This window comes from Procambarus clarkii, chromosome 35 (genome assembly GCF_040958095.1).
Source record: "Procambarus clarkii isolate CNS0578487 chromosome 35, FALCON_Pclarkii_2.0, whole genome shotgun sequence".
Classification (NCBI taxonomy): domain Eukaryota; kingdom Metazoa; phylum Arthropoda; class Malacostraca; order Decapoda; family Cambaridae; genus Procambarus; species Procambarus clarkii.
The window spans coordinates 32,449,067-32,466,375 of record NC_091184.1 but is presented as its reverse complement, the minus strand read 5'-3'; the positions used below and the strand labels follow the sequence as shown (position 1 = coordinate 32,466,375).

The 17,309-nt window shown below is 43.9% G+C and overlaps 1 protein-coding gene across 1 annotated transcript in view; it reads right to left on the bottom strand.

The window, feature by feature from the left end:
* The window catches only part of LOC123768533 (ATP-dependent translocase ABCB1), a 30,508-nt gene that overhangs the window by 3,687 nt on the left and 9,512 nt on the right, over window positions 1-17,309 (bottom strand). Inside the window, 22 exon segments of the mRNA XM_069336266.1 lie at window positions 95-251; window positions 491-602; window positions 767-896; window positions 1,846-2,049; window positions 2,960-3,121; window positions 4,368-4,472; window positions 5,250-5,273; window positions 5,275-5,403; window positions 6,762-6,997; window positions 7,400-7,592; window positions 8,571-8,741; window positions 9,671-9,874; window positions 10,305-10,477; window positions 10,724-10,901; window positions 11,440-11,632; window positions 12,407-12,531; window positions 13,227-13,398; window positions 13,946-14,046; window positions 14,272-14,425; window positions 15,461-15,693; window positions 16,361-16,430; window positions 16,921-17,027. Of these exon segments, the coding sequence (XP_069192367.1) occupies window positions 95-251; window positions 491-602; window positions 767-896; window positions 1,846-2,049; window positions 2,960-3,121; window positions 4,368-4,472; window positions 5,250-5,273; window positions 5,275-5,403; window positions 6,762-6,997; window positions 7,400-7,592; window positions 8,571-8,741; window positions 9,671-9,874; window positions 10,305-10,477; window positions 10,724-10,901; window positions 11,440-11,632; window positions 12,407-12,531; window positions 13,227-13,398; window positions 13,946-14,046; window positions 14,272-14,425; window positions 15,461-15,693; window positions 16,361-16,430; window positions 16,921-17,015 (3,321 nt within the window). The 5' untranslated portion in view covers window positions 17,016-17,027.

The window sequence follows — 17,309 nt, the reverse complement described above, 5'->3', positions numbered from 1 at the left end:
CTCTCTCTCTCTCTCTCTCACTCTCTCTCTCTCTCTCTCTCTTTCCCCCCTTTCTCAGCACATCTTCTCAACTTCTCAGCTCTACAAGACGCACCGGAGTGAGACCGGCGTCCCTGGAGGTGGGAATGGCCGGCTTTCTCTCCAGCATCCTGAAGATCCTGGACGCTGCCACTCTTGCCTTGCTGTAGTTAGGGGCAAACGCCAGCACTTGACCCACCACCATCGTCCCCAGGATCATCGCCTCCGCTACTCTGTGTTGAGGGGAGAGACGGAGACACACAGACGGACAGATATATATTATTAACAAAAAGATTCTTGAAACCGTTTTCTGTATCAGACATGTCATTCAATAATGTTGATACGAAGAAGAGTGTGAAAAGTATGATTGAATTAGGGTGTTTATGTGTGTTTTAAAAGTTACATACATTGATGTCCTTTATAATGAAAATATAAACATACACACACTCTAGTACACTTGAAACTCTCTCACTTGAAAACACTCTCGTAGCCTAGTTCCTTCCGCTCCACCAAGCGGCCTCCGTAGAACATGGTGCTGGCGTAGGCGAAGAACGGAACAGCTTGGGCGAAGCCGAAGGTGCCACCTGCAAGAGATAACACTCACCTAAGATGCGCAAGTTCCAGCAAACACAGTGATTAAGAGTGTTGACGAACAACTGTGGATCACAACAGAGAGAGAGAGAGAGAGAGAGAGAGAGAGAGAGAGAGAGAGAGAGAGAGAGAGAGAGAGAGAGAGAGAGCCAAGTACCTCTGACATGGGACTTCTTGAGTGCCTGCAGGTGAGATGAGGTGAGTGCCTGGGCATAGCGTTCTGCAAAGCGTTGTTCGAGATGCAACGATGCCACTGTTCGGATGTTGGTGATGGCCTCGATCGCTATCTGCAAGTCGGGTAGACAGGGGATAGTTTGGTCAAACAGGTGAGAAGACAGGTTGCAAGGTGAGAATTCGGATTGAGTCAAGGAATAATGGGAGGAATAAGAGGAATGAGAGGAGTAGAGGAATGAGAGAGGATAATGAGAGGAATAATATGCATTATATAATGCAGAGGATAATGAGAGGAATAATATGCATTACTTAAACATCTGCATTTTGAAAATTATACATATTTTCTATTTCGAAGTGCTATGGCCTAAAATTACAGAGCAGGTTACATTCTACCTTATACATGATAGATTCATTTGTCTATATCATGCAGTAATACGTATATGCAGTGATGTGCCTATATATACCTAAGTATCTATATACACTAATGTATTTATATTCTCTAATGTATCTTTTGAACATCAGCATGTGTCTATATAGGAGATATTTGTATTTCAAATTTGGGGAAAAAATTGTCATATGTATAATATGTAATATGTATCTACTATCACAATGCTCAGTGCATACCTTCGTGTAACTGAAATATATAATACTGTATTAAATTGTTATGGCAAAGGTTGGGGGATTGAACTTGCGTCTCTGGACGCCCCAGAAACACACTGTACCATAGATGGGCGTCAAAGTATCCTAACTAGAAGCTTAACAAGACTTGTAGTTTGGAAGGATCCAGCGGCCACTCACATGCTAGTCTGCTTTTTAATATTCAGAATTAGATTGATATGGAACGTAATGAATACGAAATTTGGTATCATTCAGCCGTAGGCCTACCAGGTAATCCACTTTACTCCTGCCACTAACTTTTGTACCTGTCATTCTTGTGATATTCACATGCAAATCACCGGTAATTCTTCAATCAATCTCCTGTCATTTTCATTCCAATCATCTCTCACTCCAGTGAATCTTCTGTAGCTCTCCAATCATTCCTCAGCCGCCCCTGTCACCTACCTTGCCGGCGTCGTCAAGGTCCTTGGACTCTGTGACACTCTGCCCCGTCAGGATCTTGCTCTGCAGGTACATGGCAAGCAGGACGAAGGGCACGAAGGGCAAGGAAACGAGGCCCAGACGCCAGTCATAGTATAATGCCAGGCTTGCCCCGATGCCCAGGGTACTGATGGACTGCGCGATGGTGCCCACTCGTGATCCTGTGGCCTGTTGGGCGCACATTGTGGTGTGAGAGGGACGTGTTGGGCATCACGGGTATATGCTATAATAATAATAATATTAATAATAATAATAATAATAATAATAATAATAATAATAAAAATGATATTATTATTTTTATTATTATTATTGATTCCTTTATTTATGAGGATGGGCTGCAACAAACGCTAAGAGCTCGTTAATTAAGCCGCCAAACCCTTGTTTATGTATAAAGAAAGGTTTACACACGACTCTCAGCTGATGGTGTTCGAACAGTTCTCAAACAGTGCTTCGCTGACAACCTCTGTTCGAATCGCAATTCTGTAAATGCTTCACCCACGTAATTTATATGCAAATAACCGCCAACAGAACCTAAACTCCTAACTATACATAGAACTTTAATATATAATGGTATTAATATATAAATGAGAACAAACAATTTTAATACACAGTACTTTAAGACTGACAAATACTCTTTAGGGTTGGCTGCCTCCTGGACGAGCCTATCCTGAGGCAGCCCGTCCTCATAAACAAAGGCCAAAGTCCATTCCATTCACCCGCCAAACCCACTGTTTATAAATGAAAAATGGTTTACACACGAATCACAACTCATGACATCTGAACACTTCCGGAACAAGTGCTTCGCTGACGACTTTTGTTCGAACCACAACGCTGTAAATGCTTCACCCACGTACTACAAATACAAATAACCGCCAACAGAACCTAAACACCAACCTTAACCTAACCTAAACAGACCTAAATATGCACAATATGCTAATATATATAATAATATTAATTTATATTTGAAAAAAGTTTTGTTTTAAATAAACAGAATGTTAAAATTGATGAATACGTCTTTGGGGTCGACCACTGGATGGAATGGAGCCCAGTGGCCATGAGTTATAGGCAACATACTCACCCCCTGTACTGCAGATGCATCTGCAGACAATCTAGAGCACAAGGCTCCTACTGAGTTCCTCTCCTCGTCGAACCACGCCATCTCCTGCTTCAGCATCGCAGCGAAGCTCAGTTTCCGGAGCCGGGATGTGAGTTTTTCTCCAGAGAGGGAAAACATGTATATCTGAAGAAAAAAAAGATAGTACTGAATGGTTGTGTGTCTTGCTGGATGGTTCGTACGGCCGGAGGTTTGTTTGTATGGTCGTGTGGTCCCAAGGAGTGGTTGTATGATTGTGTGGTTCGTGGATTGTTTGTGTGGCTCGTAGTGGTTAGTACGAGTGTGTCGCTAATGGATGGTTTGTATGGCTGAGTGAAGAGTTTGTATGGTTATGTGACCAGTGTATGGCTTGTATGGTATGATAGACGTGCATGCGTGAAGAGTTTGTATGGTTATGTGACCAGTGTATGGCTTGTATGGTATGATAGACGTGCATGCGTGAAGAGTTTGTATGGTTATGTGACCAGTGTATGGCTTGTATGGTATGATAGATGTGCATGCGTGAAGAGTTTGTATGGTTATGTGACCAGTGTATGGCTTGTATGGTATGATAGATGTGCATGCGTGAAGAGTTTGTATGGTTATGTGACCAGTGTATGGCTTGTATGGTATGATAGACGTGCATGCGTGAAGAGTTTGTATGGTTATGTGAAAAGTGTATGGCTTGTATGGTATGATAGATGTGCATGCGTGAAGAGTTTGTATGGTTATGTGACCAGTGTATGGCTTGTATGGTATGATAGATGTGCATGCGTGAAGAGTTTGTATGGTTATGTGACCAGTGTATGGCTTGTATGGTATGATAGATGTGCATGCGTGAAGAGTTTGTATGGTTATGTGACCAGTGTATGGCTTGTATGGTATGATAGACGTGCATGCGTGAAGAGTTTGTATGGTTATGTGACCAGTGTATGGCTTGTATGGTATGATAGATGTGCATGCGTGAAGAGTTTGTATGGTTATGTGACCAGTGTATGGCTTGTATGGTATGATAGATGTGCATGCGTGAAGAGTTTGTATGGTTATGTGACCAGTGTATGGCTTGTATGGTATGATAGATGTGCATGCGTGAAGAGTTTGTATGGTTATGTGACCAGTGTATGGCTTGTATGGTATGATAGATGTGCATGCGTGAAGAGTTTGTATGGTTATGTGACCAGTGTATGGCTTGTATGGTATGATAGATGTGCATGCAACTTATATCTTGCATGTTTGCGTCTTCCGCGTAACGTTGTTGTGTAACTATTGATTGACATTGCATGGTTGTTGGTTAATACATTGCATGTATAGTCGGGAATCAATGTTTGACTTCCAAGGCTGTGAGCCAGTATGTGACTTGCATGGTTGGTGCTGCCTGTCTGTTTAGACTCACCTGCAGGAACATGGCAAAAGCAATGAGTGTTCCGAGAATGAGGAACATGAGTGCGTAGTGATTGGCTTCCTTCCTCGCCTCGCTCTCTTCAGCAAGTGACAGAGTCTGCAAACATTAACCAAAATAAATATTCTAATTCCATTCGCTTGGAGACTCGAACCTCGAACACCATGGTTGTGAGTCCTTTATAAATATTCTAAAATTGAGAGTGGAAACAAAGCAAATGAACAGAGAGAAGGAGAGAAGATATACAATAAATGAATGCCAGAGCTAATTGGCTGAGTTGTATATATTTAAACATAACCTAGATAAATACTGGGTTGGAAACAGCTGTTGATTTGCGTAATAAATTATCGGGTAAAATAATAAACGTGAGATCACTGGATTGTTTCAAGCTTAGGACAGACATATATATATATATATTATATATATATATATATTATATATATATATATATATATATATATATATATATATATATATATATATATATATATATATATATATATATATATATATATATATATATATATATATATATATATATAACTGAAAACTCACACCCCAGAAGTGACTCGAACCCATACTCCCAGATGCCACGCAACTGGTATGTACAAGACGCCTTAATCCACTTGACCATCACGACCGGACATAATGAGGTGATAGCCGAGGCTATTTGAACCACCCCACCGCCGGCACTCGGATAGTAATCTTGTACCACCCCTGGGGAAGATGGAATTACCAGGACCCACTCCCCTAGAACCATCCCCAGGACCCCACCCCCTAGAACCACCCCAGGACCCCACCCCCTGGAACCACCCCAGGACCTACCCCCTGGAACCATCCCCAGGACCTACCCCCTGGAACCACTCTAGGACTTACCCCTAGCACCTCCCCGAAGAGGATGGCAAAGATGGGGGTGGAGGACCCCATGAGAGCTGAACAGGTCACCCCCAGCAGGATGTAAGGCCACTCCTGAGGCGTTCAACTTCAGGATCTCATACAGCGAGACGTCTCGCTGCTGTTCCTCCTCCACCTGAAAAATGATAACGAAACAGAAATGATCAATGTTAAAGGCTGTACAAATATTAAACGTTAATACCTGAAAAAAATATTGTGGAATAGTAATGAAAACAGCAGTAGTGTAAATAATTATGACAAACCAATAATAATAATATTTTGAGAGATGGGAAATAAGGAGTTTAAATAACATAATTATGTTTACCAGTAAGGATTCTGTGGACCCCAGAATCGGCTCCCCATGGGAGCCGGTCGGCCGAGCGGACAGCACGCTGGACTTGTGATCCTGTGGTCAAGGTTCGATCCCGGGCGCCGGCGAGAAACAATGGGCAGAGTTTCTTTCACCCTATGCCCCTGTTACCTAGCAGTAAAATAGGTACCTGGGTGTTAGTCAGCTGTCACGGCCTGCTTCCTGGGGGTGGAGGCCAGGTCAAGGACCGGGCCGCGGGGACACTAAAGCCCCGAAATCATCTCAAAATAACCCACCTGTTACCACAGCCAGTAATGCAAGCACCGTGGAGTAGTATGGAGTTCTTCACCATTTCGCTCGTTTCAAATACACAAGGAAATCCCAGTAGCATGATATGTCAATGAGTTAATCTTTGGAGCATGACATGGGTCAAGGGTAAGACGTGCCTCTGGCATTCACCAAGATCCAGGTTCGATCCCCGCTCTGCTTCAGCAATTTTCTCACTAATATATCCCGCTATTGTTGAGTTCCTTCAATAATAATACTAATAATATCAAAGTGTTTAATAAGCAGAAATTATCCCCAAAAATCATAAACTTCGAATTAGTATATGTTTCCTATCGATAGTATACATAATTAAGTATTATACATATTAGAGTAATGATTCATTAAGCATTTACTCAACCACTTACGAAACCTTTACATCTTTCATTAATCATGGCGGCTTTCTTTACATTTATTAATCAGTTTATGAGCTCCGAAGCACTACAAGGTTGTTGATAGCCACTGTAACCTTGGGTTATGAAGTTTTGGACTAGTCGGTACAGTAACGACCTCGCTTCTTGCAGGTCGGCGTTCGACCCCCCGATGGTCCTTGTGTTTGGGCACCATTCCTTTCCTGTGTCATATCCCAGCTCTGTGTCCTTATATCTCTTCCAAGTATTATATAATCATACTGACTTAGCGCTTTCTCCTCACGATGACCTTACATTGGGGGAAAGCTGTAAAGGTTTCGTAGATAATTGACGTATCCTGACCAAGAGAGCAGTTTTTTTTTTATTTTTTTTTTTATTATTATTATTTTCTACCACAGACGTGGCCACACATTTACAATGCTAACCAGCATATATACATTTTCTTCTGTCCTCCATGGACATGGTTAGAGAAGCAGTGAATGTACCTACCTTTTCTCCCAAGCCGGAGTGCTCAGAGTGCCCAGTAACTAAGGATTTTGATGATGGCTGAGTGCGCCTTCTAAGTGCTGAACTCCTGACAGTTGGGCATCTGGATGACGGAGAACTGACTGCCAGGTCCTCAAGGATCTGCGTGATCTCCGTCAGAATCTGCTCCTCCTCCACCTCTTGCGTCGTCAGCGTCTCCTCCAGTTCCTCGGGCCATTCCGACGGGGTATCCACGGGTTCTGTCGTTCATTGTCGCGTGTCATAAATTGCTGTTCATTAAGGATGACGCATTATTCAGTGGTATGGTTACATGACTGCTGGGTAGATGATGAAACTAGAGCCATATACTCGCCAATGTTAATATTATGATTTCAAATCATTTGTGTTTTCCAGAGAAAGCAACGACGTTATCAAGAGTTTCAAGTGCAGGCGATGAGTCACAATAACGTGGCTAAAGTATGTTGACCAGACCACACACTAGAAGGTGAAGGGACGACGACGTTTCGGTCCGTCCTGGACCATTCTCAAGTCGATTATATATTCTCAAATCGACTTGAGAATGGTCCAGGACGGACCGATACGTCGTCGTCCCTTCACCTTCTAGTGTGTGGTCTGGTCAACAAGAGTTTCAAGCTACTCACCAGTTTGCACACAGGGCTCCCCGGGGGAGAGTTGGGCATTTACCAGGTTGTAGTAGAGACCCCTCTGAAGCATGAGGTCCTCGTGGGACCCCTCCTCCGCCACCCTCCCCTCGTCGAACGCCACTATCTTGTCTGCTGTTCTGATGGTGGAGAGGCGATGAGCAACCACGATGGTGGTGCGGCCCTGCCGGACCTGTCGCCAGTACATGGATTGTAACTTGTGGACTGGGAAATTTGTTGTGGTGATGGAGGGAAATTTGTTGTGGTGATAGAGGGGCATTTTTTTGTGGTGATCAGTGTGTTGCTCTGGGTGTAATGTTGATGAAACTGACACTAATATAGTAGAGCGTTAAAATGATTTTCACAAGGATCAATTTCATCAATCAATCACGTCAAACTGAAGAAATTGAATGAGGCTTTGTTGTCAAATTGTAAACAGAGCCCAGGTGTGTGTGTGTGTTGTTGTCTGTCTGTATTTTACTTAATCTTCCTTCTTCTAATTATTTAACATTTTATTGAGTTTTGCGTAATATACCCGTGGAGTATCGATATACTGTATTCGCCCCTGCTCTAAGACCCATTTATTGATTCACTTCCCTTGTTCATGATCTGCAAATTATTCATTACTTGAATCGAAGTAATGAATAAGAGTAAGAAGATTTATTCTGTCTGGTGGTTCCTTTTATTGTGTTTGTCAGTTATATTTGTATTCTCTAATTTCGATTCATATATTAAATAATCCACACAGTTTTGCTTTCTCAAATGCATCTTTGGAGTTAGCTTCGCTACTTCCTTTTCTAACACATTTCACTCGTGTGTGTGTGCATGTGTGTGTGTGTGTGTGCATGTGTGTGTGTGTGTGTGTGTGTGTGTGTGTGTGTGTGTGTGTGTGTGTGTGTGTGTGTGTGTGTGTGTGTGTGTGTGTGTGTGTATGAAAGTAAATATAATGAGATTATCTGCCCGAAACGCTACGCGTACTAGTGGCTGTACAAGAATGTAACAACTCTTGTATATATCTATAAAAAAAATAAAAAAAAAAATAAAAAAAATAAAATAAAAAAAAAATAAAAAAAAATTAACCTGTAGTCGTGCAAGCCCCTGTCTTTGTCACCCTGATCTGTCCATTTGACCTTCTTCACCTGAATCACTGGCCCTGACCTGTTTCCCTGACCTTATCCAGTGCCTGTTGCACCACAGTCTCGCTCTGGGTGTCGAGGGCAGAGGTGGCCTCGTCCAGCAGTAAGATGCGTGGTTGACGCACCAGGGCACGAGCGATGGCTATGCGTTGCTTCTGTCCACCCGACATCTGCGCTCCGCACTCCCCTACCTGCGTCTCGTACTTCTGTCGTGGGAGAGAGAGAGAGAGAGAGAGAGAGAGAGAGAGAGAGAGAGAGAGAGAGAGAGAGAGAGAGAGAGAGAGAGAGATAGAGAGAGAGACAGAGAAAGAGAGAGACAGAGAGAGAGAGAGAGAGAGAGAGAGAGAGTGCCAGAGACAGAGAGACAGAGCCAGAGAGAGAGAGAGCGAGCAATTACAATATACCAAATAAATATGGAAATAAATCAATATTCCCATCAGCTCGAATCTGAAGCAGAGATATGAGTTCATTTAAACAATATATAAATTAAGTAAATATATTTAATAAACTCTTGTTTGAAATAGGTTTGGGTATATCACTTATAAAAGCGAAAATTTAATCCAATGAGGGGAATTTACACTAGACATATTAAGTGCAGTCGTTAAGTAAATTACTGAATTCCACAGCAGAGTTCAATGATTTCTTTTTCTTCCGGTATGAACAATTCTTGTTTTCTTAAATTTGTCCCGATGGGCGAGGTTATTGGGCAGCGTCACTAATCCTGTGAGTGAAAATATTGCCATACTGATGTGTTCAACACCCTTCATTTTGAAGAAAATCTAGTCAGTTGTTCATCCTGTAACTTGTGTTCACTTGTCACAAGTGAACATCTTGACGCAAGGAATGTGATCTGTACAGCACACTGTTTGGATGCAAGGCAAGCTTTGCCTTGCATCCAAACAAGTTTCTGGCAAGCATTGTTATGCTGAGTATACCGTAAACCTAGCCTAGAATAATTTAAAAGAGACATTTATCAACCAGAATGTCTTGCAACTGAGAATACATCAAGGGTGATGCATTTCAGAGAATACATCGCCAGAATAGCTTTAGCAGATCTCGAAAATTATGATAAAAATATGGATTTTTAACCATAAGAAAGCATATCTAAACGCCTGTGTTTACATTACATAAATACCTTGGGAAACTGCATAATGAAGTCATGGGCGTTGGCTTCCCTGGCTGCCTGCTGTATGTCTAGCATGGAGACTCCCGGCTGCCCGTAGCGGATGTTCTCAGCGATGGTAGTGGCGAAGAGCACTGGTTCCTGCCCCACCACGCCTACCTGCTCCCGCAGCCACCCAAGGTTCAGAGAGGGGAGAGGTCGTCCGTCCACCAGCACCTGTAACCTCATTGTCTTAGTGCTTGTGAGCACTCTGTTACTCTCTCTCTTTCTCTGTCTCTCTCTCTCTCTCTCTCTCTCTCTCTCTCTCTCTCTCTCTCTCTCTCTCTCTCTCTCTCTCTCTCTCTCTCTCTCTCTCTCTCTCTCTCTCTCTCTCTCTCTCTCTCTCTCTCTCTCTCTTCGATTTAATTGGGGTGGGGTCGACATTAGGCCCAACTAAGCTCTTGACCAATAGGCCCGACCGCAGCCTATGTACGTGCCGTTCCCCGGACCATTCACCTTGCAAATTCGGGTGAGACTATCCCCAAGCGTTTGGCCTCAATCTCATACAGACACAAATAAATAGACATTCCCTATTGAATATTTATGGATGCTTTGCACACTTCACACAAAATCGAGAAGGAAAACGCTGACAGATGGTGGAACTTACGCTCCCTTTGAGCGGGTCGTAGAACCTCTGCACCAACTGGATGCAGGTGGACTTGCCGCAGCCGGAGGCCCCCACCAGCGCCACCGTCTGCCCGGGCTCCACCCTCAGGTTCACACCCTTCAGCGTCTCCACGTCAGGACGAGACGGGTAGCTGAAGTGCACGTCCTTAAACTCTGCCAGAGAGGAGGAAGAGAGAGCAGGAGTATGAGATGTCTCACACCTCACGTCTCATATCTCACAGCTTCTTAGCACCCTTCTTGCTATTGAAATTCCAGAGTAATGCTCCCTACTGCCCCAAGCATCCGCTACGGGATAAAAAACTTAAAACACGGTTGCTATTTTATCCACAAGACACATTGATTACAGTTACCATCACCGGTGTTCATATCTCTTCACTTCAAGAAATGATTTGGTCCTACCGATGGTTCCTTTGATATCAGACGGGCGGTCGCCGTGAGCGCTGCTCGGGTCGATGTTTGACTTCCTCTCCACGATGTCGAAGATGGTTGCTGCCGCCCCTCGAGCCATGCTGAAGGCCTCCATGTAGGGCGCCGCTTGTCCAACGTTCATGGCTCCCAGTAACACGCTGAAGAACACCTGTGGCGGAGCACGCCAAGATAAACCTAGGTAGTGTGCTTGGGTCAGGGGCTAAAATGGGGTAGTATGAGAGAGAGAGAGAGAGAGAGAGAGAGAGAGAGAGAGAGAGAGAGGGGGGGGGAGTTATCGGGGGAAAGCGCCGAGCCATTACGACTATATAGCACTTGGAAGGGGTCAGGATAAGGATTTGGGATGGGACGGAGGGAAGGATTGGGGCCCAACCACTTGGACGGTCGGGGATTGAACGCCGACCTGCATGAGGCGAGATCGTTGCTCTACCGTCCAGCCCAAGTGGTTGGTGAGAGAGAGAGAGAGAGAGAGAGAGAGAGAGAGAGAGAGAGAGAGAGAGAGAGAGAGAGAGAGAGAGAGAGAGAGAGAGAGAGAGAGAGAGAGAGAGAGAGAGAGAGAGAGAGAGAGAGAGAGAGAGAGAGAGAGAGAGAGAGAGAGAGAGAGAGAGAGAGAGAGAGAGAGAGAGAGAGAGAGACAGTCGAGTTGTCTACTACACTCGCATCGCACGATTCAATCACGTTAAACTTACTATCAGGAGGTTTGATGGATTGAAAGATCCATCACCGTCAGGAGGTCTGGAATCCAGGATGAGACCCGTACCGTAGTAAAAGGCGAGGGCGTAGGCGGCGTAGATGAGGAACCAAACCATACCCATACCAACTCCTGCCACCAGACCCCTTTTCTGTCCAGCTTTCAGGGCGTGAACCAGGTTGCTCTCGTACCTACAGGAACAGGGAAGGACTTGATGACTCTGAGACAGAGAGAGAGAAGGGTTGATTCTGGGACAGAGAGAGAGAAGGGTTGATTCTAGGATAGAGAGAGACTTAGAGGTTCTGGGACAGAGAGTAAATTAGAAATTCTGGGACAGAAAGTTACATTAAGATTTTGAATCAAGGACCGCCTTAACTCATGACTATGTACTGCAACGTTAGATACAGTACTGTAACTATAACACTACCTATGTAATTTGATCACAAACTTGAGGCAAATGAACGTGTAACGAGTTAACTACATATATATAAATAACTACATATATAAATTGCTTAGCCTATAGATCACTGTGGGGTCCATTCACTAAACCCTTTAGTTTTGGTTAGCTAAACTAACTAAAACTGTGCATAGACTGTGGGAGAATATGTTAACAAATTATAACTCATCATTAATGTAACTTAGCTAAACGAAAATAGAAAGGTTCTGTTCCTGAACCGTAATATATGCCGGTAACCTATTCCACTACCGCTCACCCTGGTTGATACCTGGTTGATACCTGGTTGATGGGGTTGTGGGAGTTCTTCTACTCCCCAAGCCCGGCCCAAGGCCAGGCTTGACTTGTGAGAGTTTGGTCCACTAGGCTGTTGCTTGGAGCGGCCCGCTATGCTCATAGGGTGCAGAACATGAAGTAATCTATACTTGCATGTGAGGTAATGCCCACAAAGGGAAGGAAGGGCCTGTTGGATCCTACCAAACTGGGTTTGACCAAGGCAAGGTGTCCTTACCTTTCTATTTCCTTCTGTTCGCCGCCGAAGGCCACCACCGTCTTGATGGAGGAGGTCACTTCCTCAGCGATGCTGCCCGCCCTTGCGTACTCCACCATCTCCCTCGCCGACAGGTTGGCTTGGAACTGGGTGCAGAACATGAAAGTCAATAGATATATGTAAGAGAGAACATCAGTACACTTCAGAGAGAACATCAATACACTTCAGAGAGAACATATACACGTAACAGAGACCATAGATACCCAAGTCAGACAGAGCATCCAACTCTGGATGTCAATAAAGTGACAAATTATTGCATCTTTATTTCTTATTTTTTTTTAGAAACGAGAATATCAGTATATAAAGATCATGCGAGAGGGCATCAGCTCTCTCTCTTTCACACACACACAGGGGCCTCGCGGCTGTGTGGACAGCGCTCAGGGGCCGTAGTCTTAGGGGCCCGAGATCAATTCCCGGCGGAGGCGGAACCAACTGTGTAGAGTTTCTTCACCCTGATTCACCTGTTCACCTAGCAGTAAGTAGGTACCTGGTAGTTAGACAACTGCTACGGGCTGCTTCTGTGTGTGTGTGTGTGTGTGTTAGAGAGAAATACGTGTAGTAGATATAATAGAGCTAAAATACACTGGTTAGAAAGACGGGGTCCAAGAGCTAATAGCTCGAATCTGCAGATACAAATAGTAAATACAAACAAATAATAAATCCACACACATGCCGGGACACCACGAGCGTAGCTCTCATCCTCTAACTACACTTAGGTAATTACACTTGGGTAGTTACGGACACAGTTTACCTCCAAGAAACAAACCAGTGGGCGGCTGACCTTGGCAGTAACGGCCGTGGCGGCTCCGAGGAAGGGCAGGACGGAGAGGATAATTAGCGTGAGTAACCAGCCGTGGACGAAGGCGTTAACGAGGGAAGCCACGAAGTTGGTCATGAAGAACAGGTACATGCCGACCTTCTCCCCTATCCCCTCCTGCAGCGTGTTCAGGTCTCTGGGCACACAGGCGGGAGTATTGCAAGGTAAACACTTGGGTCCTCTGTTTTATTTGGGTGTGTTTAACTTTTTGTGGGTGTGTGGTAGAGGGGCATGGTTCGTGTGTGTTTGTATGTTTGTTATTTATGATGGTTTCTCATTCTGTCTCTCTCTCTTTCTCTCTCTCTCTCATTCTGTCTGTCTCTCTCTCTCTCTCTCTCTCTCTCTCTCTCTCTCTCTCTCTCTCTCTCTCTCTCTCTCTCTCTCTCTCTCTCTTTTTCTGGGGGTGGGGGGGGGGGTGGAGTATTGTCACGGGCAAGGAAGGGTGTATGTGTTATTGTTGTGGTTGTTGGTGAGGTTAGGGTGGGGTTGTTGGTGGGGTTGTTGGGGAGGTTAGGGTGGGGTTGTTGGTGAGGTTAGGGTGGGGTTGTTGGTGAGGTTAGGGTGGGGTTGTTGGTGAGGTTAGGGTGGGGTTGTAGGGGTCAGCAAGGGGCTCATGTGAGGTGAAAACAGCTGCCACGGGAACGACAGTTCGTCCCCCACCACCTGCATTTGCAACAACTCACTCCGTGACCCTGCTGGCGAAGTCGTTCGTCTGGTGGGTGTCGAACCATCCGATCTCCTGCCTGAGTATGGTATGCAGGAACATCCCTCGCAGCCTATGCACCTGTGACCACAAACAAGTGTCTTCCTATTACCTCAAAATGGTCTAATTGCATTATTAACTCAATGGTTCACGAAATACACACGTATAAAAGTAGGTATGATATGTGTATGTGTGTGTCGATTTATCTTCTTATCAGTAGCTACTGAGACTTTGACTTGAATAGAAATTAATACAAGAATACTTAAGAAAGAAATAAACAAGGGGGAGTACTGGAAAGGTAATCACCTGCCCCTCAGCTGCGTAGTTCATAGATGCGACGAAGATGTAGCCGAGAACCATCTGCGCAGCTCCAATGGCGCAGGTCCCCGCCCCAAACCTCACCACCTCACCGTAGAAGTCACCCTTGACTTCATACACCGCCTTCACTTGTTCCAGGATCCTGTGTAGAGTGTCAGGTGTACGGTAGTTGTGTATCAGAGGTGTTCCTGTTTAGTGTCAGAGTACTTTAGCTGTAGTCAGGCATTCTAGGGTCCTGTGTGAAGTGTCAGTGTAAGGTATCTGTGTATCAGAGGTGTTCCTGTTTAGTGTCAGTATACTTTAGCTGTAGTCAGGCATTCTAGGATCCTGTGTGAAGTGTCAGTGTAAGGTATCTGTGTATCAGAGGTGTTCCTGTTTAGTGTCAGTATACTTTAGCTGTAGTCAGGCATTCTAGGGTCCTGTGTGAAGTGTCAGTGTAAGGTATCTGTGTATCAGAGGTGTTCCTGTTTAGTGTCAGTATACTTTAGCTGTAGTCAGGCATTCTAGGGTCCTGTGTGAAGTGTCAGTGCACGTTATTTGTGTACCCGAGGTGTTCCAAGGTCCCGTATAGTGTCAGTGTATGTTAGTCTTGAGTCAGAGGTGTTTCAGAATCCAGTACGGATGAGTATACATGAATGGTGTTCAAGATTAGTTTTAGTATACTGTAGGGAGCGCCAGTCTACCTAAATAACATACAAGAGTTGTTTACGACACTGTAGGAAGTCCATTAGTTTTTAAAAATATTTACATAGACTAATCTCTCATTAATGAGGAAAGGTGCACGAACAGAAAACGGGACATCACATCAATTTCGCGAGCCGCCCCTATCAGTTTTAATACACATATCTTTGACAATTTCTACGTCAAAAATGCAAATGTACTATTGAGGGGAAACGGTTTGAGTCAGCAAGGGGTTTGAGTTTGAGTTGAGGAGTTTGAGTCGGTTTGAGTCAAGGGGCATAACTGGCCGACCCCTCACAGTGTTCAAGAGAGAACTGGATAAGCACCTCCAAAAGATACCTGATCAACCAGGCTGTGACTCATACGTCAGGCTGCGAGCAGCCGCATCTAACAGACTGGTTGATCAGTCCAGCAACCAGGAGGCCTGGTCGACGACCGGGCCGCGGGGACACTAAGCCCCGGAAGCACCTCAAGGTAGCACCGATCAGCAACTTACTGTTCCATCGTGAAGTTGGCGTGGGCTGGCTGCTTCTGGACAGCCTCCTGCCAGAGCCTTATCAGTTGGGTGTTGTTATCACTACTGAGGGAGTCTAGGAGCTCCTGGTACACGAAGGCGTTGGTGATGTCTCCGAAGAAGACGAAGAGGGCTGGTAGACACGTCCCTGCCACCAGTGCTGCTGCTGCCCCTGCCACCATCAGCCGTCGCTCCCCTGCCGTACTGAACTTGAACTGTTAACAGGAGAAGGACTTGAAGTGTTAACAGGAGAAGGACTTGAAGTGTTAACAGGAGAAGGACTTGAAGTGTTAACAGGAGGAAGGACTTGAACTGTAAACAGGAGGCTTGAACTATAAACAAGAGAAGGATTTGAAGTGTAAACAGGAGAAGGACTTGAACTGTAAACAGGAGAAGGACTTGAACTGTAAACAGGAGAAGGACTTGAACTGTAAGCAGGAAAAGGACTTGAACTGTAAACAGAAGGACTTGAACTGTAAACAGGAGAAGGATTTGAACTGTAAGCAGGAAAAGGACTTGAACTGTAAACAGGAGAAGGATTTGAACTGTTAAGACACAAGGACTGTGATTTTTGGAGTAGGCAGTTGCACCCCATTTGATATATTTGCATACAAAAGATGTGTCTACGTAAATGCGTACATCTGTGTAATATCTACTTGCTCAGTATCTATAGATATATTTACAATATTATTTAATATTATCATAGTCAAATTATTTAGGAAAAAAATATGATTTACATAATTATTTTGATCAAAAATTATTCTGTATATAATTATTGTTTTAATAATATTAAGTATTTTTTTTAGAATATTGTTATGATGTTATTTTTATTTTTATTGTAACTAAAGTTACACAAGTAATTTTATGGACTTTGCCACTCACCAGCTGTAGTACAGGAACTGGGACGGGTTTCAGTTTCGCCTTCTGTCTCTCAGGATTTGTCTCCTCGAAGCTACAACGGAACACTTTGTGTAGTTATACTTCACTCAATAGACATATTATATCGATCAGGTCAAAATATAACTGATTATTTTGCGTTTATATCTACCGGGTATATACTATACATGTTTATTCTCGTGATATACACACATATAATCACGTGTTTATTTTCGTGATATACATACATATACTATACATATCTATGTCTACCCATATAACTGGCCATAGATTATTTTTATTTAATCATATAAGGAAATAGAGAGAGTTAGGCTCATAGTATATTGACTAACCCTCATATGTGTATCTGTAAATAGGACTATAGCTATCCCTCATTTTTTATGTATACCCATATTTGCCCATTAGTTTATACATATATAATTTGCTTCACTCTTCAATAAATTACCCAATCCATCTTTCCATTTATTGATCTTCTTTCTCATCTATGTTTATCAGTCATCATGTACACCTGTCTATTTCTTGATCTACTAAACTATTCAACTCACCCTTCAAGAGGTCGGATGTTGACTTTGGTGTGTCTGCCAATACCCGGGATGTGAATGAGCCTTCTGTGGGTGCCTCTGTTATCATCAGTCCCCATCTCGCTTCACGCCTGGAATATGCTAGGTATTAACAACAGTATACTACTACTACTACTACTAATAATAATGCAGGCGATGAGTCACAATAACGTGGCTGAAGTATGTTGACCAGACCACACACTAGAAGGTGACGGGACGACGACGTTTCGGTCCGTCCTGGACCATTCTCAAGTCGATTGTGACACAATCGATTTGATAATGGTCCAGGACGGGTCGAAACGTCGTCGTCTCTTCATCTTCTTTAGTGTGGATTGGTCAACAACAATAATAGTTTAGTGAAATATATTTTTCTG